This window comes from Sarcophilus harrisii, chromosome 1, assembly GCF_902635505.1.
Source record: "Sarcophilus harrisii chromosome 1, mSarHar1.11, whole genome shotgun sequence".
NCBI lineage: Eukaryota > Metazoa > Chordata > Mammalia > Dasyuromorphia > Dasyuridae > Sarcophilus > Sarcophilus harrisii.
The window spans coordinates 191,025,700-191,048,001 of NC_045426.1; the positions used below are offsets into that span (position 1 = coordinate 191,025,700).

Genomic DNA, 22,302 nt, shown 5'->3' on the forward strand with positions numbered 1-22,302 from the left:
GCTAGAATTTCCTTGTCTTGATCTCTCCAGGACACTCCTGGGATAGGAGCCAAAACCATGTGCCAGCAACATGCTAGCATCCTATCTCTTTCTGATCCCTCTGGCTCATATTTGTACTCTGGAGATATTGTGAGACCCCCTCCCGAAATCCCTGAAGATTTAACAATATAGGCATGGGGCCAATACCCAACTGACAAAACTATTGTGACATGTACTAGGTAAGAGTTAAGTACCCATTAATGAGAGCAGCAGCATGCAATGCACAAAAATTTAAAAAACAAACAAAAAAAAAAGGAAATATACTTCTTAGTCAGTGTGCCTTCTTGGGATTTTTTTTCTTTTTTATTATATTTTTTGAACTTTCCTTCCCTTTCTTCCTCTTGTCTCCCACTTTGGAATTATAATTCACTAAAGTAGAAAGTAAGCTTATTTCCCATTTGAAATTCATCTAATGAGTCCCATCTAGGAGAAAGTTTTAGAAATTGTAAAATTAAAACTTTTCCGTCTTACAAGTTATTGATCATAAATCAATGATTTTTTAAAAAATTATTGGAAAGTTAATTGAGGAATTAGTTAAATAAAGATCAATTAATCAAGTTTCTTTTGTGTATCTGTTTTTCTAATAAGAAAAAAGTAGATCAAAATTGGAGCCAGAAAGGTGAGTTTGAAACCAGACTTTGTAGTTAATTCCTGTTACCTTGTGCTAATCATTTCACCTTTGTTGGCCACATTCTCCCCCTTTGAAGAATGAAGGGGTTGAGCTAGATAGTCCCATGTCTTCTCCAACTTATATGGCCTTTGATCATATGAGATTACATAGATGAAAAGCAAAGATGGTATTAACTAACAGATATTCTATGGTGCACCTGCATTCAGCATCTTATATGTGGCAGTCTATCTTGCTATTTTAGTTAGGTAGGGCTATTTGAATCTTTAGAATTGAGACTTGTTCAGATATTCAAAGTAATAGAGAAGTTTGATTTCTCAGTAACTTAAACTGCAGCTAGCAAATATGAAAAATTATGAGGGAAAAAAAAAAGAAAAACAGAATGAACCTCACTAAAGATTGATACCAGCCCATAGAGTACTAAATATGACACAGTAGATAGAGTACTGGACCCAAATTCAGGGGTTCACATACCACATGTAACTTGCTAATCGTGTGATCTTGTACAGTAATACCTATTTCAAGTACTGTGAGACTCCAGTGACATAATGTTTGCAAAATGCTTTATAAATTTTAAAGCCCAATACAAAATACCAGCAATTACTACCAGCAGGGTGGGGAAAAGCTATGAGTCAGAGAAAATAACCAAGTCATGCTTAATGCTGGGATTGCAAGCATTAGAAATATTGCATAAAGGACCTGAAGTGATTTTTCCCATTATGCTCAATATTAGTCAGACACTTTTCAGAGTACTGTGGCCACTTATATCATAGTACATAAAGCTAGAGGAATGTGAAGAATTTAAGGATATTAAGATGAGAACCACAATGATGAGTAGAGGATTGGAAAACCTTATCTGTGAGGAGAATTTAAAACAAATAAACAGTTTGTATTTTTAAAAAAAAAACTGGAAAGAAAATTAAGGAAAAAAAAAATGCTGATATATGAATTCCTGATAATTTTCAACATGAGAAGGCCTCATACCCATAGAATGGTGATCATATATTTTTAATTTCAGCTGAAGAGAAAATAGGTTTCCATACAATGAAAAGCTGAAATCAGTTAGCAGGAAGATTTGATAGTAAGGTGTATTATTAAAATAACCTTGGAGTAGGTTAGGATGAGCAATGAAGAAATCTTCTTAGGGATATCTTTAAAAATAGATTCTTTTATTTGGTCACTTCACCATAATGGACAAAACCTCCCTAGAAAGAGAAAGGGCTGGTGAGATGAGCCGTTCTACTCCACCAGAAACTGTTCTCCCACAGGAGTGCCTGAAGGTAGGGAAATGGGTTTTAGAAGGTTCTTCATATGGTTTCTGACTTTATGATTTGCTCAACATGATTTTAAAAGTAAGTGATTGCACATGTCTAACCTGTATTAGATTGCTTGCTATCTTGGAAAGGGACGGGAGATAGGGAGGGAGAAAAATTTGGAACTCAAAATCTTTCCAAAAATGAATGCTGAAAGTTGTTTTTACATGTAATTGGGAAAAATATATATTTTTAAAAGCACATGTAAGATAGATTATTGATTCTAATTTTCTGGTTTATCCTTCTTTTTTCTTCAGCTAGCATTCTGCAAGCTATGTCTCTCTTGATTTGTGCTGAAATGTATCAAGTGTCTCGACTTCAGCACATCTGTGAGCTTTATATTATTACACAACTGCAGAGTATGCCCAGTAGAGAACTGGCATCAACAAGCCTCAGTGTTGTGGGCCTACTTAAAAAAGCTAAGGTAATTTAGTAATTAACTGTTTTTTTGTAATTTGTCAATTGGGTATACAAATAATTGCATTGCTTTCATTTTGCTGATATTCTTTTCTCTTAAGGAAGAAATTATAATCAGCCTCAGTAAAGATAAGGCTAGTATTTGGTGTTCTGGAAGTAATTTTTATTGCAGTTTCCTTTTGTGATATTGTCTTTTTGCTTTGTTACATCTGGCGTATACACCTATACATTTAAAAATCTATATTTGTGTACTTAGAATCATTTCTGGTCAATTGATATACTGATCTCTTCCTTGTCATATAAATCTTACCAATACTTACATAAAATAGAAAGTTTGGAGCTGTTTTCAATTCTGTATATATGACCACTTAGTGCTGTACTTCAATTTTCATATTTAATAAGTAGAGGTCTTGGGCTAGGTGTTCTGTCCTTCATATAAGCACTTAATGCTATTGTTGATTGGCTATATCCTTTGAGTTCACTAAAATATGGGTCATGAGTAGTACATAACTCTTTGTACTTTGTCAAGTTCTTCTTGTCACTAAATGTCACATTTTAGTAAGCAGCTTGGGAGAAAATAATTTAGAATGAGAAAGTTTAGACCAGATGACCTCTAAAGTTGTTTTCAACTCTTGACATTTTATGATCTTATATAGTACAGAAAAGAAAAGGAAGGAAACATGATCATTTTGAAAATGTTTTGGAAAGTTTTTCCTTTAAGATTTGAAATCTTAAAACCTAACTTAATTAATCTCCTGCTTTGGCATTGATGATTTGTTATTGAGTGCCTATGATCCTGGAAGATGAACAGAATAATTTATGCCCTCCAATAGACTGTTCAGCTCTGTATTGGTTGATTAGGATGAACTGAGGAAGGTGAGATTATTGAGGTCATAATGTTAGCAGCATCATGATGATTCTGTCATGTTATCCTTAGAACTTCTTTTTTCCTCCAGTCAGAACTCATTTGAATTGTTCCTTATATAGTGAGAGTTTGTTCTGAAAAACGACTTTCAAATCACAGAAAATACCTCTAACTTAGAAGCAGGCATATTGGGTGTGACATTTCTCAAAATTAAAGTCTATACTTTTATATTTATATAGTAGCTAATTTCTCCCTGTGATATTTTGTGGTTCCAAAGACATGACCACGTTGCTTCCTCCATCCCTAATTGTCTGTTTTCATATTCTTTCATTTTATCATAGGTCCTATAGGAATCATGTTTGTCTCCAGGCTCCCCCAGGTTGTTTTTTGTTGTTGTTATTGTTGGATTGTTTGTTTGTCTTTACCTTTTCCTCCTCACGTTTGTCTCTGCTAAAAAAGTATTGGTATACCTGATGTGATTTTTCTGGACTTAGGTTCATAAGATTAATTTAGAAGCCTAAGTTGGCTCTCCTAGATCCTAACTACTGCTTTCACAGGGAAATTTGGGAACCTCATCCTAAAACTCTGCCTGCAATCACCTTTTTAAGCTCTTGCCACAGCTATTGCAATTTAGTTGTGCATTTCTTCCTTGCTTTTGTTTGCTTGCCATGAAAAATGGTATTTTGTTATTATCATCTCTTGGTTCCTTGCTTTTGCCTCCATTTTGCTGATACATTAATAGCCTAAACAGTCTATCATGGTCAATTAAAAAAAAAAAAATTCCTGGAGCAGGAAATGAAGTAAATATATATGTTTCATAAAGCATTGAATTTTTATAGATGTAGCCAGAGAATAGATAAGATGTATTTTTTTTATTTAAAGAAACATTGTTTACATTTCTTAATTTTTTCTCATTTTCCTTTTTGTTTTTGACATTTGAAACTTTTAATTTGTCTGACTCAGGGTTATTGAAGATAACGTTCAGATTCCAGTACCTAGAATGAAGAATAGTGGTGCACATACTTCAATTTGCAAAGAATTATTTTATCTATTCTGCAGTATGTAGCACACACCCCCTCCCCCCCCAAGTCTTCAGAAATAGTTATGACTTCAGAATCTGTTGCTTCATGGTCAAGGTGCTGAAGACTGAGTCCATGAGATGTTATTTTGGTATCAATGTAGGGAGCACTTCCACCTCCAGGAAAGGGGTAGGAGGGCACCAAGAACAACACTTGCTATGATGACAGGTCTCTTCTCTTTTGGTTGACACATGGACTCATGGAAGTATCATCTATGTCAAGACTGATTTGAATCTGATTTTTAACATGCCTTAAATGCAGGGGTCCTCAAACTACAGTCCGCGGACCAGATGCGGCAGCTGAGGATGATTATCTCCCTCACCCAGGGCCATGAAGTTTCTTTATTTAAAGATCCAGAAAACAAAGTTTTTATTTTTACTATAGTCCGACTCTCCAACAGTCTGAGGGACAGTGAACTGGCCCCCTATTTAAAAAGTTTGAGGACCCCTGCTTAAACGTGTATCTAGAACATCATGTCCTGAGTTATATTAAATTTGTTTGTAGGACACAACATTATTTTCTCTTGTATCTTTTCCTCATCCTAATAACATTGGTGATCATCACATACAGTATTGTTTTAATTCCCTTTTTTCTTGCAGTTTCACAACTCTGATTGCCTTTCAACCTGGCTCCTTCATTTTATTGCCACTAACTACCTCATCTTCAGTCAAAAGCCAGATTTTCAAGATCTTTCAGGTAGTTTGCCAATTCCTGTTTTAAAAAGAAAACTTTGTAACGGGATCACAGTACTTAGATTTGAGGTATAATTAACAGAAATGTATGATTGTTCTTGTGAGAATAACAGTGAAAATTATTCTTAAGATGTGAATTAAACATGTTGCATTGAATCCATGTTCAACCTGTGTTAGGTAAACAAACTTCAAATCTGCTCAGAGCATTTGAGATGGCATGTTCCCATTTCATGTGATTCATTGAAATATTTTATCTTTTTTTTTTTTTTTTTTTTTTTTGTGAATAGGAAGGAAAAATGTGCCCCCTTAGGGCTGTTTTGTGTGTGTCCATCTCATCTCACTGGTTTTAATATATTCTGAGAGAGAGAGAAATTTGGATTTGGTCTCTGCTGAAAAATTCTTAAGTAAACATAGGCACACAAATGTGTATGTGTAAATACACATGTTATATATGTATTATATACATATTGTATACGTGTGTGTGTGTGTGTGTACACACACACATATATAAATAGAGAATTAATGTTCCTAAAATAGTGAAAGTTTGTTCTGGAAATCAACTTTCAAATCCCAGAAAGCACCTCTAACTTAGAAGCAGGTGTGTTGGTATGACATTTCTCAAAATGAAAGCCTATACTTTATATTGTAGCTAATTCTTTCCTGTGACATTTTGTGATCATTCCAGAGACATGACCACATTGCTTCCTCCGTCCCCAAATGTCTGTTTTCATATTCTTCTTTCATTTTATCATAGTTACTCTAGTATACCTGATGATTTCCCTAGACTTAAGTTTATAGGTTTAAATTAGAAGCAAGTAGTTTAGAAAAAAAAAATAAGCCTTTTACTGCTTTGAGCCAAAGGTGGTGTTATAAGATATGTAGAGCAAAAATTATATATGAGATATGTGTCAAAGCAAAACAGAGTGAGTTTGAGTATTAAAAAACAAAAGTAGGTAACTACATAGGAAGTGAGGTAGTGCAGTGAATAGAGTGCCAAGAAAATCCCAGATGAGGTCACAAAGAGTTGTTCACAACTGAAATGACTGAACAAATGACATAGAAGGCAAATAGAATAACTTAGCAGAATGGGCTGTTTATAAATAGTAGTTCTTGTTTTTTTTTTTATATATGTATATATATTACAAGAACTACTATTTATATATATATGGGTCATATGACTTAATGTGTCTGAAACAGGACTCACTATCTTTCTGCCCATATACTCAGACCTCTATCAAAATTCTCTGTTGCTGCAGAAAATAATATTCTAGTTCTTCGGTTTTGTAACTTTGACTCCTTATCCCTCCATCACCTCACATAACAAAACAATTGTCAAATCTGGCCCTTCCTACCCCCATCAATAAATCTGGAAACCAACCCCTAATGCCTGTTCACACAACTAGCACTTTAGTGGAAGTCCTCACCACCTGACTTTAAGACAATTGCAGTGATCTTTTAATTGGTCTGGCTGCCTCAGTTCTGCCCTACCCAGCTGCCTGACGCTCAGATCTAACTGGGTCATTAAACCCACTCAATAAACTCCAGAAGCTCCCTAGGATAAAATATAACTCTATTCAGCTTAAAGTCTTTGTAACCTGGCCTCAGCCTACATTTATAACCTCATTATATAGTATTCCTCTTCCTGAACTTTAGTCTGGACAAACTGGCCTTCTTTCGGTTCCTCACCAACGGCCCTCTATTTTCTCCGTCCATGCCTTTGCTTTGACTTTGTCCAGACTTACAATGTACCCCTTCTGACCTCAGCTTCACCAACTCTCTGACTTCCTTCAAGACACAGGTCTAGCATCTCCTTCTATATGAAGCCTTCCAGTGCTTTCCTTCCTTGACTTTATTTCACTATCTTGTGTTTATTTTGAATTGTTAAATATACTTATATAAATGCATATTATCTTTGCCAATAGGATGTATGTTTCTGGAGAGTAGCGCTTATTTCATTTTGGGGAAGGGTAGGAAGGGATTTGCATCCTTAATATATGGTATGCTACCTGAGACATAGTAGGTGTTTCATGTATGTTGATTAATTACTAATTCTCAATACAATGAAGATTTTTTTTCTTGAGAAAAGAAAAAATTTTAAACCAAATTAGCAAATATTTATTGAAAACCTTTTCTATGAAAGAAAAAAAGACTACTTAAATATATCCTGCCTTTCTCCCCCCAAAGGCAAGGGATGCTTCCATTAGTTGTCTGAGTGGAAAAAAAAAGTGCTTCAGAAAGCAAATAGACAAAGCACTTAATTGAATTGGGCAAGAAAACATCCTTGACTGGGCCACCCTTGAAGCCTTTGATCCTTCTTTTGTAAAATGGAAAAAATCTGTAGAAACCTTACATGGATGATTTATATAGGATTTTGCAATCCCTGGAAGATAATGTTGTAATAATAAAAATAATAGCTAACATTTATGTAATGCTTATACAATGGGCCAGGCACTGCATGAAGCTTTTTACAAATACTATCACATTTGATTCTCACAACAAGCCTGTATTATCCCCATTTTACAGTTGAGGAAACTGAGGCAAACCGAGTTAAGTGACTTGTCCCAGAACTAACAGCTAGTAAATGTCACAGTTTATATCTGAATTCGGGTCTTCCAGGCCCAGCACTCTATCCACTCTGCCAGCACCAGGATTTCTTCATTTTTATAATTTTATTCATATGCTGTATATGCATTTTCCCTAACTGTGAGAGGATGTGTATCCTGGTCATAGGATATTAGAAACAACTTGGCTATCTCAGAAGAAGAGAAAACAAGTTAAATTCCATTTGGTTTGTTAGGAGACTTTGCTAGTTGAAATTTTACTGTATGTTTAAAGGCATGTAAAGATCACTGCAGTTATGCTACCATGAATCTCTTTTGCTTAACTTTTGTTTTTCATTTTCCACAGTCCTGTGTTTTCTTTTTTGCAAAACACTTATTTTGAAAAAACATTGATCACTGAAAACATTGAATACTTATTATAAAGTGAAATCTGGACTTTTAGAATTTGCTCCAAGAAAATTACCTCCTTACGCCTGTTTTTTCACACTGAGTCAGTGTAAAAACTCTGTAGTCATCTCTTCCTTGCCTTTGAAAAACTTCTGCCCTGAATTCCCTCCCTATACTGATTTGAGGCTGCCAATTTATATCCCCAGTGATTAGCATAATACTTGGCCCAAAGTAAGTATGCAGTAAATGCTTTTTCATTCATTTGATTCACCAGTTTATAGCAACGTGTTTTGTTTCTGTGAGATACGTAGTCTAAGGGCATAACAGATGTGTTTCTACACTATTTATTGGGAGAGTGGGATGTGGTTCTAATTAGGTCCATTTTGTGTCCCCTCCAAGATGACTGAAAACATAAAAGTATCTTAGTCTGACCTTAAGGTGATCTCATTTGTAAAGCTTGTGGAGCCCAGTGGGAAAGTATGTGGCAGGGAACCAAGAGAATCAATTAAAAAATATAGTCCAATAGTAATACAGCAGGGAGTGTCCCAGCTAATTATTTAACAAGGACAGTGCTGGAGGTGCACCTGCAGGAGTGTAAGACATGGGTCATCAGCTCCTGTATTGCTCAGTACCTCCTCTTCTGCTATATTTAGTCACATTTCTCAATCAGAGATGTTATCTTCAAATATTTAATCACCCATACTATTGTATTAGATCTTTTATTTAAGGGGAAAACACTGCTAAGGAACAATTTTAAGTCTTAAAAGGAGGTATTTTCTTTTTTCTTTCAAACATCTCTCCAATATCATTGCAAACAAATAATTAAAGTGGAATTTAATAGTTGCCAAATCCTTCTTCCTCCCTTTTTAACAGAGCTGTTAGTATTGCATTTTTCCTCCTTTTGATAAGGCTCTTAATAACCATGACAACAAAGATAATAGAGTGGTTGGCAATTTCCTTCTTTAACTCATTTTACACATAAGGGAAATGAGACAGACAGTGTTAAGGGGATTGTCCAGGGCACACAGTAAATCTTGAAGTCTAGAGCATCCTTTCTGACTCCAGGCCCTGTACTCTATCTACCCTGTAGCTGCTCATGTAAACCTTTAATGTTCTCTTTGGGGATCACAAGCACTCATCATGGGTGTTGTCAAAAAGACTATTCTATGACTTCTTAAACAAATATTCTGTGACCTAGTATATGTGACAATAGATAAATACAGGTGGCATAAAGCATGAGTATACAAGAGATACAGGATTAGGAAACCTGTGTCATGAATCCTGTGGCAATTCTGGAAAGGGGGAAAAAAAAACAAGGAAAAGCTAAAAACTAGGATACTAAAGTGGTTTTTGTCATTTCCTTCTCCAGCTTATTTTAGAGATGAGGAAACTGAAGAAACCAGGGTTAGGAGATTTGCCCAGGGTCACACAGGGAGTATCCAGGGCCAAATTTGAACTGAAAAAGGGATGTCTTCCTGATTCCAGGCTCAGTGTTCTATCCCTAGGCCACCCAAGCTGTAAAAGGCCAGAATAGAGTTCACATGTAAGAACACCAACTGAAGGTCCTTTGTGTTCAGTGAGTGACCCTGATTTCAAGAATATGGAAATATTCTCCCAGTATGAAGCTGCAATGCCTTCCCACCCTAAGAGCTCCCAAGGGAAGCTAAAAAGTTGGGTGTGTCCTCTAAAATTATCAGCTCAAATCCTCAAGCCAGTATGTTCTCCCTAGGGTTACCAGACCATGATTAGTACACTGACCTCACTTAACTAACATCTACTGGCTTTAACAAAGAGATATATATTTTGACCATAAAAGAACAGAAGTAATTCTCATCAAAAAAAAACAGCTGGAGGTACCCTCTCCCTTATACTACCTCTACCTTGGGAGGTAGTATACTCCTCCCCATTTCTTCCAATGTCTCTCTTTATCTGTTTTTCTCTATCTTTTTCTCTTTGTCTCTCTCTCTCTCTCCATCTTGATCTCGCTCTCTCTCCCTCCTTTTCTCTCTCTCCCTCTCATTCTTTCACACTCTCTTGCTCTTTCCTCTCTCTCCCCCCTAAACTTTGAAAACATACAAAGTCATCACCAGTCTCCTTCGTCCAAAACAGGAAAGAATAAAAAAAAAGAGGCAGAGAACTGGAACCCATCTTGGACTGCATCTTGGCTTTGGATTAGAAGGGCCTTCCCCTTCATACTCTCCCTGGAGTCAGGCAGAAAAAAGGCAAATTAGGTTCTGGATAAGTGGGCATCCCATATCCAACTACTTAACCAATCAGCAGACTGCATCATATATTTCTTTTTTTTTTCTTTTCTCTCTGACTTCTCCATGTTACCCATTATCCAATCTAAAAGCTATGCTCATACACAGAGTGTCTCATTTATTCTAGTTGTTAAATCACAGACTATTTGTTCTATAAGTTATGGAATAGTTTTCTTGAATACACAGTCTAAAAACTATGCTCATATTGGGTATCTCCTATTTTTATTTATTCTACTTGTTAAGTTATAGAATATTCATTGTAAAAGCTATGGAATAGTCTTAACAACATATATCATCAGGGCTTGTGATATTTTAAGAGAACAACAGACCTTAATGTGTAGATAGTGTTCAATACCGATAGCTCTGCCAAAAGAAGTAAAAAAATCAATTCTATATGTAAATTCCACCTTAATCCTCTACTTTTAAGGTCTTTTTATTTTTTTACTTTTCAATAATTTTTTTTCTCTCTCCATTTACATGTAAAGATAGTTTTCAACATTTATTTTGGTAAGATTTTGAGTTCCAAATTTTTTTTTCCTCCCTGTCTTCCCCCTCTCCAAAACAGCAAACAATCAGATATACATGTATAGTCATTTTAAACATATTTCTATATTCATCATATTGTGAGAGAAAAACAGAACAAAAGGAAAAAAACCATGAGAAAGAAAAATAAACCCAAAAAAAGGTGGAAATAGTATCCACATTCAGTCTCCGTAGTTCTCCTACTAGATGTGGATGGCTTTTTCTATCCCAAGTCTTTTTCTCCATTTGTTGTTGTTATTTAGTCAATTAGTTGTATCTATCTCTTAGTGACCCCATTTGGGGATTTCTTGGCAAAGATAACTGGAGTGGTTTGCCATTTCTTTCTCCAGCTCATTTTACAGATGATGAAACTGAGTTAAACAGAATAAAGTGACCTTGGCCAGGGTCACACAGCTATTAAGTGTCTTTGGTCACATTTGAACTCAGATCTTCCTGATTCAAGGCCCGGTGCTTTATCCACTGTTCTGTCTAGCTGCCGTATACTCTTCCTTTTACAATATTCATAGATAGATCCCTTTATATAGTACTTAAATTATTTATTAAAGGCTTTGGGCTTCTGTTTGTTCCTACTACTGTCTAATAATCGTCATGACAGTGGGCTGATAATTTCCCTATTTATCCTTCCATAGATTCAGTTTCTCTTTCCTTCATCAGTCCTCTACTCTGAAAAATGATTTTCTTTTTCCTTTCAAATCAGCCTGACAAAACAACAATTGAAAGGGGAAATGGCCTAGGCCCAAACTCCCATGCCGATCACAGCTTGTCCCAACCTCTTCAACCAAAGAAGCTAATTCAATTGCCAAGAAAGATCCAAGACTGAGTTTTCTCTTTGCTCTATGAATTTTTATATTGAATCAGTCATTTTCTTTTGTTCACCTTGAGCCCCTAGCCACAAATTGACCTTGGTGATTGTAAAACTGCTCACTGGCAAAGCTCTAAAACAATAATAACTGATTAAATATATGAATATTTGAATAAGAATATGAATATTTCTCTAGTAAGAAGCATGACCAAATAGAGTAGAAAAGGTTTTTAGCAATATGGGAGCTAATAACCCGCATGCCTGCAAGTGCATCTCCAAAACTGTCCTCCTTGTGTAATTAACAGTGGCCCTCCCGATATACTACTGTTTAACGATATTTCCAGTTCTCCCTGGAGTTGTGCACCAGGACTGTATTTAATGGTGGTCTTGGGGTTCTTGCACATACATATTCATATACATATCAGTGACCAGCCTGGGATTTTAACCCAGATCATAGCATTTAATATGAGGAAGGACCTCTTCTTCAATCTTGACCTTTTAAAAATGAGGAAACTCGATTGTCACAAGCAGTGATATAACCAGACCTTTCTCCTATAACTATGTGAGCTATAATTTGAAAACAAGTCTCCTGATTCCTTGTCACATCCTCTTTCCACTTTTATGGTTTTCATTATCTTGTTGAGAACACAAACAGCCTTCTTTCAGACTTCATTGAAAACACAGTTCTAATAGTTCTGTTATTTACCTAGACTGGTAGTCTAGCATCCTTGTGGGCAGCATATTAGAAAACTGCAAATTAATATTATCTGTGTTGTGTTGTATTTTTGTTTTATTTTGTTAAATTTTCCTCAATTTTAATCTGATTTGTGTTGAGACTAGGAATTTGACCCCTTTGACTTAGACCATGTTTTTCACAGAAACAAGACATGTTATTATGAATTAATGAATTTAATGAATGAAAAAAAAAAAAACATTTATTGCTTACTTGACTGTGTGCCAAGCAGTTTTATTTGCTAAGGATATAAATTGGTCACCTCAGATGGGAAAGAGGGGAGATGCTGAAGGATCCAGGGCAGAAGTTTCTCCAAAGTAGCAGAGAGATTGGCAAGGAAGAGATGGCTGGAGAGTAGGCAATCACTGAATCAGTGAAAAACAGGAGTAAGGAAAAATTAACGTATACAGAATAGCATCATTCTCTTGGGGCATGTTAAAAACACAGCTTCTTGAAAAATATTTTTAAACATTTTCAGTAATCATTGCATCTCCAAAATAAATATAAATAAAATCAAGAAGTTATATAACCTTTCTAATAAGGGCATGGCATAGGAAAGAGCCTTGGCTTTGGAGCAAGGCTCCAGATTTGAATCCCAGCTTGGTTACCTCTAGACAAATTATTATCTTGGACAAATCTCTGTAAAATGAAGAGATTTGGTTTAGGTGACCTTTAGAATCTCTTTTGCCTCTAAATTTGTGATCTTTTGATCTAAAAGTGCGGATTATTGATTGATGAACATTCCTACCTCAGTCAAATCTGGACAATAGTCTAATCTACAAAAACAGAAACAATGAAGGAGAGCTCCAAACCAAAAGCTTTATTAAATGGCCCCCTCTTATGAAGTAGACCTCAGATCTGCCTTACAATCTGAGATGCCTTCTTTTCCCAAGGACTTTACTTTTATAGGTTTAGTACCCAAACATGTGAAAGAGGCATGGGAAAATACAGAATTTCATCGGTTAATAGATCCCGATTTGGACCCTCTAGGAGGGCCAGAAATAATGCATCAGGATGGGCAAGGCAATGGTCATCTCTGCTGATGAAGTGGTCATGTTTATGACTCATTCATGTTGGGCAGGAGAAGGTGATCTGGAAGTACAAAAATAATTTGGGTCACTTTCCATATCACATTAGGACACCATGGTCTGTCCTGCATTTGGTCATTCAGCATTCTTAGGTTATGCAATTGAACTTTAATTAGTAGTTCACAATTCTGTATATTAGTATACAAAACTTAGAATCATTACTCTTATGGAATCATATCAGATTGATTAATACTGACTGAAATAAAACAGGGTTCTAATCATCTGTCAGAAATCAAAGGTCATTCACTATCGTGATAATCACTGCATTAATGTTATTGCTGCCCAGGCAGAAGAAAATTGTGTTGGATTTGGCTTCTAGGTAAATAGCATGTGGTTTTTTTTTTTGTTTTGTTTTGTTTTGTTTGTTTGTTTTTAGTTTATATAACTTAATTTCCATTGTAATTTAGGTAAGGGAAAATGAGCAAGAAGTTAATATGAATGCATAATTTATATGTATCTGCATATTATCAAGTTATCTCTTAAAAATGCAAGTAATAGATGGAGCTCTAGACTTAGAGTCAGGAAATCCTGAATTTGAGTAGAATCCTACTGTGTGACCCTGGGCAAATCACTTAATTTCTTAGCCTTAGTTTGTTTATCTTTAAAATGTAGTTAATAATGGCCCTTGGTTCACAGAGTTGAGAGACTCAAATGAGAAAATATGTAAAGCATTTTCCAAATCTTAAAGTAATTTATATATCCTCATCATTAATTTGGATGAAATGTTAGTATAAAATTAGCCCATTTTATTTTTAAAAATTGTAATTCAAATATCTATTTAGTTCTAAGATTTGTTTATTTAAATATTTATTAAATCAATTATTTATTTACATTTTTGCTATGAATAATACTTTCCTCCCTTAAGTTATGCATACTTAGGCTCATAAATTACAAATTAAACTGTAACAGCAAAGTTTGGGCATAGAATTTATGCTTTGTGTAATAGTGGCATAAAGAATGACTTCCAGCATAAATTTCTGAGCTTTGTATCTTAAAGCCTCAGAGACTCCTGCCTGTGGGAAATTGACCTAAGGTGATGGCTCTGAAGATGCTGTGATTCTTTCCTGTTACTTCAGGATTTAGAACACAAATGTTGAGCTCCAATGCCAGTGCACATGCACAAAGACCTTCAGTTTGGTCCTGTTTTCTAATGTTGCTTTGTACCTGTTAGCCTGATATTTACCTAGGGATTGGGTCCACCATCATTTGTGAATATTCTTATCTATTAATTTTATGGAATCTGTACTGTGCAGAGATGTCCTTCATCTGAAGTCCTTATGATTGCCTCTGAATAGGTTTTTTGTTTTTATTTTTTAGAAATGTCAGGCTTTGTTTTTACTTTGGTTTTGTTTTTGCTTTAAACTTTTTTTTGTGTGTGAGGCAGTTGGGGTTAGGTGACTTGTTCAGCATCACACAGCTAGTAAGACCAGTGCTCTGTCTACTGCGCCACCTAACTGCCCCTTTAAAAGCTCTTGAATTTTTAACTGCAAATTGGAATGCAGAAAAAGTCTGATTTAAGTGTTTTTCTTCTCTCCCAAGGACTCTTGACTCTACCTGTATTTCCCCTTTTCCTGTCATATTTCTTTCTCCCATTTTCATTTCCCTCTCTTCATTTTTACCCCCAAATAGTCCCCATTCCCCAGATGGTCTGGCTTAGTGAAAGAGTATTGCCTCTGGAACCAGGGTTAAAATTCTGCCTTGGGGGCTTTTCTTTCTACCTGTGTGAAATTGTGCACATTACCAAATTTTAGTAGATCCCACTTTTGTCATGTCAAATAATAACTAGAATTTTAATGGTCCTTTAAGATTTGCAAAGTAGTTCTTTACAAGTATCTCATTTGATTCCCACAACAAACCTAAGAAATAGATGATATTATTATTATTCTCATTTTTTACCAATAAGGAAACTTGAACAAACAGAGGTCAAATAACTTGTCCTGAATCCCACAAGAAGTAAGTGTCTTTTTTTTTTTTTTTTAAATAATATAATCAATGATAATTAGAGAAGACTTCTTGGGCCATAGAAATATGTACAACAGGTATGTGGATACTGCAGAAAGATTGCCAATAACAACTCATACAAGAAATATAAATGATAACAATGATTATTTAACAAAAATTTTAATTGAATGCTAACATTTAATTATATCAATGTAGGATGTCTAAATCATGCAATATACTGCCCAAAGATTCATTTCACAGAATCTCCTTAAGAAGTAAGTGTCTTAAGTGGTGTTGTTACCTCAGCTCTTCCTGACCTCAGGGGCTCCAGGAAGCTACTGGGCAGAGCCAGGGAAAGGGGGGTTTTGGATTAGTTGTCTTTTTGCTACATTTTGATCCTATGAAATTTTTTAAAAATTCCAATTGAGTAGGTTTCTAAAATTCAAATAAAAGTTACCTAAAGCTGAAGTGAAGTCCAATTATTCCCTCTCTTGTTTTGTCTCTTTTCTGTTTTATTTTCCCCCTGGTGTTTCCCTTACTTTGTCCTTTTATAAGTTTCTTTACTTCTTCCTTATTAGCACAGTGCTCCGCACATAGTACACACTCAGTAAATGCTTGTTGACTTTCTCGTCCTCTACCATTTATTTGTCTTTAGTATAAAGATCTCTAGGCTAGAAATCAGGAGACCTAAAAATCTTAATCTTAGCTCTGCCAAACCCTACACAAATGTGGGTGTGGAGGATGAGACAATGACCCAGAAAGTTCCAGGTTAATTAACTCAATATAACCTAGCTATGTATGTCCTTTTTGTTCTGCTTACTGGGACTTTGCAGAGTTGATTCATGTGGAAGGTAAAACAGCTGTTGGGTCTTGCCAAGAAGGTGTTTGTATATTCTCCCCTTCCTTCAGCTTACTTGTTACTACTTAAATAGGTCTCAACTTGTGATGAATTTGGGAAACTTGAGTGGGGCCAGAGGAAGACATCTTTCTCTTACCAAGATTTCCAGTTTTAGTAGGTCAGATAAGAGAAGATATCATCTTTAAAAGCTCTCTCTGGTAAATAGAGCACCAGCCCTTCAGTGAGGAGAACCTGAGTTCAAATCTGGCCTCAGACATGTAACACTTCTTAGCTGTGGAACCCTGAGCAAGTCACTTAACCCTAATTACCTCAACAACAACAACAAAAAAAGCTCTCTCTGGATCTACATATCTAATAGAGCTCTGTTATTACACAGATTACAGATATTGTCCTTTGAAATATACAGGACCCCCTCAACTTTCTTTGGTGATTCACTTGGACTGTATATGATATTATTTCACTGTCTTTATGCTTTGCTCATATGACTTTTTTATCTTACCATTTGATCTTTCCCCTTTCCCTTTCTCCTAGTCCTCTAATCCCAGATGCTTTTGAGCATCAAAAGCTTTTACAAATGGTTTTTCTCTAATGACTGCCGCATTGGCCATTATTTTTCTTTTCTTCTCATCCTAACAGCTGGCTAGTTACAGATTTCCCCAAATACCCACAGAAGAGCCGAAAGAACCAAAAATGAGATAAACCTTCGCAACCAAACACTATTTTATTTCTTGCTTTTGAACTTCTTGCTAGTGTGAAATTTGGTGCAAACTCAGCCAGGAAACAAGTTTTTAGTTTCCTGTTTTTATTATCTCTGTGGTAGTTTAATATTTCTCTATTTCTTCTTCATATCTATAAAATATTTCCCCACAAGGGCATTCTTTATTGGCCAGTTATTTAATACATGATATGTTAATGTGCTAGAGGGCTTGACTTGACAATCAAAAGACCTGAATTTAAGTCTTGACTGTACCACTTAGGGCTGGTGTAGGTCTGAGCAAGCCATTTAATGTCTCAATTTTCCCATTTATAAAATGGTACAATAATATTGACACTGCATAACTCATAGACTTGCTGTGAAGAAAAGCTTTGTAAACTGAAAAGTACTGCATGGTAGAGTTGTTGTTATTTATCCAAGGTCTGTTATAGCAGCATTAAAGAAACATTTCAGTGGACTTAGAACTCTTACAAACTAAAGCAGACTTGAAGGAATAATATTTAAAACATGTTTGAAATGAACTTTTAGAACCTTTAGTTGCATGTATGTGTTTTTTATTAAATATTTTACATCTAACACATTTTCCTTCCCTAAAAATTTTAGCAGAAGAACGCAGTTTTGTTGAGATGCACAGATGGCCATCCAACATATATTTGAAACAACTTGCAGAATACAGGAAGTATGTTCACTCCCGGAAATGTCGTTGCATAGTAATGTAACTCGAAGATTGTATTTCTGCTTGATTTTGAAGACTGGAAGATCTGTGAGCAGCGGTAAAATTTTAGTGAGGACAGAAATTGATACCTGTATGTTCAACAAACGCCCATACAGTACAGTGTGTGCTTGTTAGTTCTCTTTGAGATAACTACTTTTGTCTTAAAAGGGATCCAAATACACTATAGGCTAGAATACGGTTTTATCTCAGCCTAGAAAGCTGCTGTGCAGCCACATCTTTTAAAATGCTCTGTTGCTTCCATAATATTGTGAACTTCTGGGTAAGAAATGTTTAAATTAATTTAGTTTTTGTAAAACCAGTGGCATAGTATTAGTAAACATAAATTCCATTATATCTAATGGTAAATGTTAAAATAAGGGGACATTGAAAAACTTTGTAGCTATTTCTGTACTGGTACATTTCATGAACCTCTTATACCTTCCAGATTTGGGGCTCTTTTAAGAGCTGCCCCAGGGATATAGGCATGTACCTGAGATTTTGAAAATGAAATGGTACTTGTTTCATTTTTGTGTCAAGTGAGCCTTCTTGAAGGGATATTTTAGGTTTTTCTTCTCTGCTACCCAACTTTTCTCCAACCCCTTCACGATCTTTGCGCCTCTGGTGCTTCCCAGCTGGATTCCTGATGGAGCAAGAAATGTAGCATTATCAGAAAAATCATTCCCGTGATTTTAAAGGAGAGGAAGGGGGACATGCTGGAGGGAAGTCTTCATGATAGGAGAATTGACTTTTACTAAGGTGCCACCTTCCAGGGTTCTGCTTTGCAAGGGCAGCCCAGACCCATGTTTGGCAGGTAAGTTTGGGAGTATAGTGACCTGTTAAAGTTTTATAACTTCATTTTTTGTGTGTGCAAATAAATGACCATGTTATATGGCCACATGTGTGATACTGATCAAAACAACTAATACTAGGAAGGTAAAGGGGTTAAAGACATTTACAGGCAAAGGTACTTCCTAATGTTTTCTCTAATAAACACTGAAAAGATTTTTTAAAATTGTAAATAGTCTTCTAAGCTTTAGATATCATAGGGCCTATGTGTAGCTCAGCATCAGGATTCTGGTGACTAGAATCCTTCTCAAAACAAAAACAAAACCTAAACAAGATTGTGTGGCTGACTTTAAATAACTATGTGAAAAACATTATTATTAAAACCCTTTCACAAGAGTATTCAGAAAAAACAAGTAGTTCTAAGAAAAGGATATAAGTCAGAGGGAAGACTTAAGACCCACATTCATTGAAACTAACAGTAAAAGGGAGGGAAGAATTGCTGTTTTTCTTATATATTAAATGTATCAGTAGATATATTGATAAAACCCACAAGTTTGAAAGCATCCAGATTGTTTTGTATTGGTTGTCACATTACTTTTTTATCTTCTAAACTTTTAGCTATGAATCAGGAAGAGACCTTTGAACCTATTAAGTCAAGGAAAGTTTTAGTATGAAATTTAGTAAAATGGCAAAAATCCATCCCTTAGATACACAGGATGTACAATAATATCCCAACAGACATCTGGCTAGCAAAATGGATCTCAATCAGGCAGTGCCTGGAGAAATAATGGGGAGACATTTTTTTTTTTCATTAAAATCCCTTTTGAGCATTGATAAATTTCCTTTGGCAAGGATTGATTTAGGAATGCAAATTATAGATGTTTTTAGGCAAGGACAGCATTTTATTCTCATAAGTACTTCCTTCTCCCTCATAGAAATAGCATCATTTTAAAATCTAAATGGCTTTAAATTTAAGAAAATAAAAATTATGTATGTAGATTAACAGATAAAATGAAATTTTTTCTTGGAAAATCTTATAATTTGAATTGAAGAGAAATAACTATTAGTGTTTGATCCTGAGCAGAAAGTTGTACTTGAAAGTGATTTATTGGTGTCGAGCATGGGTTTTATTATGAAAATACTGTACCTCCACCTTATTTGGCTATAATTCAGAAATCCAGATGACACATATTCTCTAGAACTCATCAAGTCAGTAATCAACTCAGTTTTTAATTGGTCTGTATAAAAGCTTCAAATCTCTAGAATTATTTCAGATGAAAATTTTGGAAGTTGTTAAAAGGTTGGGAATAAAGCACAAGAAAATTTGTTAGAAAATACCTGTAAAATATCTTAGAGGAAGTATGTTATTCAAAGTACATTCTAGCTTGTGTGTGTACATGCATGTGTTTGTGTGTATGACAGAGTAGTCTAGTTAAATAGGTGCTTTGAGCTAATCTCTGCTTCTCTTAGGATATATTTAACAACCATTTTAATAAGAGAAGATTATACTGTATTACAGTAAGACTGAGGACTTTTCTTTCTGGTTGAGGTCCATTCTTTATGCACTCCTAACCACATTCTGTTCATTACAGTCAGGAGATTAGGCTTGACATATAGAATTTTTAGTAACAGCATTTGAATTTATCATCAGCATAAGATATTTGATCCTAATCAGCGAGGTGACTCTGTTTTGGGATGTTCAAAGAATGCAGTAACTTTACCTTCCAGATCAGATTTAACATTTCACATGTAGCTAAATACATACATACTGCACTCATAGTATAATAGGCTGAAAGGTTTTTAAAAGAGTTATTTTTATTTCATTAAGGCATGCATTGAACTTAAACTTTTAATAATTTCACAAACAGAAGGATATGTTTGTCTTTTAATATAGCCTGACTTAAATTTATATGTTTTTAGCTTTAGTATTTAACATTTTGTAACAAATAAATTTTTTTAAAAAAACAAATTTAATTTGTTATATTGTGTTATTTTACCTTGGTTGTTTATAGATTAAAATGAACTGTTTGTTCATGCTACTGACCTTTATCTTACTTTATTTTTAAATTTAAAAGTTAATGAAATTCTGCTTTCTCTCCATTCTATCTTTCTTTACCCAAGTTAGAAAAGGAGGGAAAGGGGAATCTGTTAGAAACACACATCAAGAAAAATAAGTTCCATTATATAATATTATATAAATATCCATTGGTCATGATAAAAAAATTAAGTCTCAATTTGTACTCAGTCTCTCATCTCTCTTTTAGGAGGTAGGCAAACTGTTTTCTTATAAATCCTGGATGGTTGTTGCATTGATCAGAGTTCTAAGTCTTTCAAAGTTGTTTGACATTTAGATACAAATGGTAAACATGGGAGCGCTCTTCATTGATGCTTGTTTGCATCATAATTCAGGCCACATAGTTCTCCACTTCATCCTCAACATAATGTAATACGTCTTCTACATAGCACATACATCATCTCATCATACATATCTCATCACCTCTTTGTATATTGAACCTATTTGGCAGTCTGATGTCAATGGATCCCTTCTTTGCATAATATCAAGGCCTAGAGAAAAGGTCTTTCTGAAGATTATTTACTCTTATGTTAAACATCCTGTTTCATCTTTTTATCTAATAAATTATCTCAGTGCCTTGTTTGAGTACGTATTTAATTATGTGGAACTGAACTGAATTGCACCAAAAAAATTGGACCAGTTGGGAATTCCTTGAAGCAATTCTTTAGTGTTTTTAAAAAGTCTGCGCAAAACTGAAGCATGAAGTGGACTTGTACATGAAAAATATAATAGCTTTTATAACTCAAAAATTCTTCCTATAAAGTTTAGTTGTATCCCTGAACCATCTGCACATTCTGAACAGCTGCAGACAAGATAAAAGAAAGTGCTATTATCAGAGCAATGAAGATGTGAAGTTGTGATACTTATGAATATCACAATAACTTTTATGAAAGCTGTGATTTTTTGTTGTTTTTTTGTTTTTGTTTGTTTTTGTTTTTATTCAGGAACAGCCAGACACGAGTACATATAAATGTGTCTCAAAATCAAGACTATGATAGTTTTTTGTTTATTTTTGGTGTGTTTTGTTTTTTAGAAAGAAAGGCATGGGATTTAGAGTTATAAAAGGTATGGTTTTTATAGTTGGAAGAGTCAGAATGAAAAGAAGTATAATATAAACGGATATGGAATGTGGTAAAGGAAAAATCATACTAAGATAAGACTAGGATAATTAAAGAAGGAGAGAATACTGACACCTGGATGGGGGGCAAACTTTGGAGGAGATTATACTTATGTTGTGCTTTAGGGGGAAAAAAAAAAATATATATATATATATATATATATGAAGGTAAAAATGAGCAAAGTACATTCTAAGTATGAGTAACAGTTTACATGAAAACACAGAGATGGAAGATGAGATGTCAAGTTGGGAAACTAGCTCCCATTTTTCTGGGACACAGAAAGGAATATGGAGAGAGGAGAAAATAGGTTGGAGTACAATTTTGAAGTATATTCAGTGCCAGCTAAGAGGAGTCTAAATTTTATCCTAGAGGCAATGGAGAACCCCCAAATATTTTTTATTATAGCTTTTTATTTACAAGATATATACATGGGTAATTTTTCAGCATTGACAATTGCAAAACCTTTTGTTCCAATTTTTCCCCTCCTTCCTCCCACCCCCTCCCCCAGATGGCAGGTTGACCAAAATATGTTAAATATATGTTAAATACAATATATGTATACATGTCTATACAGTTATTTTGCTGTACAAAAAGAATCAGACTTTGAAATAGTATACAATTAACCTGTGAAGGAAATCAAAACTGCAGGCTGACAAAAATAGACGGATTGGGTTCGTACTTATTTC

The 22,302-nt window shown here is 34.9% G+C and overlaps 1 protein-coding gene across 6 annotated transcripts in view; it reads left to right on the forward strand.

Moving 5' to 3' along the window:
* RHOBTB3 (Rho related BTB domain containing 3) overlaps nucleotides 1–20,407 on the forward strand; it is a 109,731-nt gene extending 89,324 nt beyond the window's left edge. For 2 of the 6 annotated variants that reach the window (XM_031967820.1, XM_031967811.1), the window contains exons 11-13: nucleotides 2,238–2,404; nucleotides 4,941–5,037; nucleotides 17,527–20,406. In XM_031967820.1, the coding sequence (XP_031823680.1) occupies nucleotides 2,238–2,404; nucleotides 4,941–5,037; nucleotides 17,527–17,642 (380 nt within the window). In that variant the 3' untranslated portion in view covers nucleotides 17,643–20,406. Of the gene's footprint in view, nucleotides 1–2,237; nucleotides 2,405–4,940; nucleotides 5,038–17,526 lie in introns of all 6 variants that reach the window. The other 4 variants (XM_031967840.1, XM_003759830.4, XM_031967826.1 and 1 more) reach the window with 3 other exon arrangements.
* The last annotated feature ends 1,895 nt before the right edge of the window (nucleotides 20,408–22,302 follow it).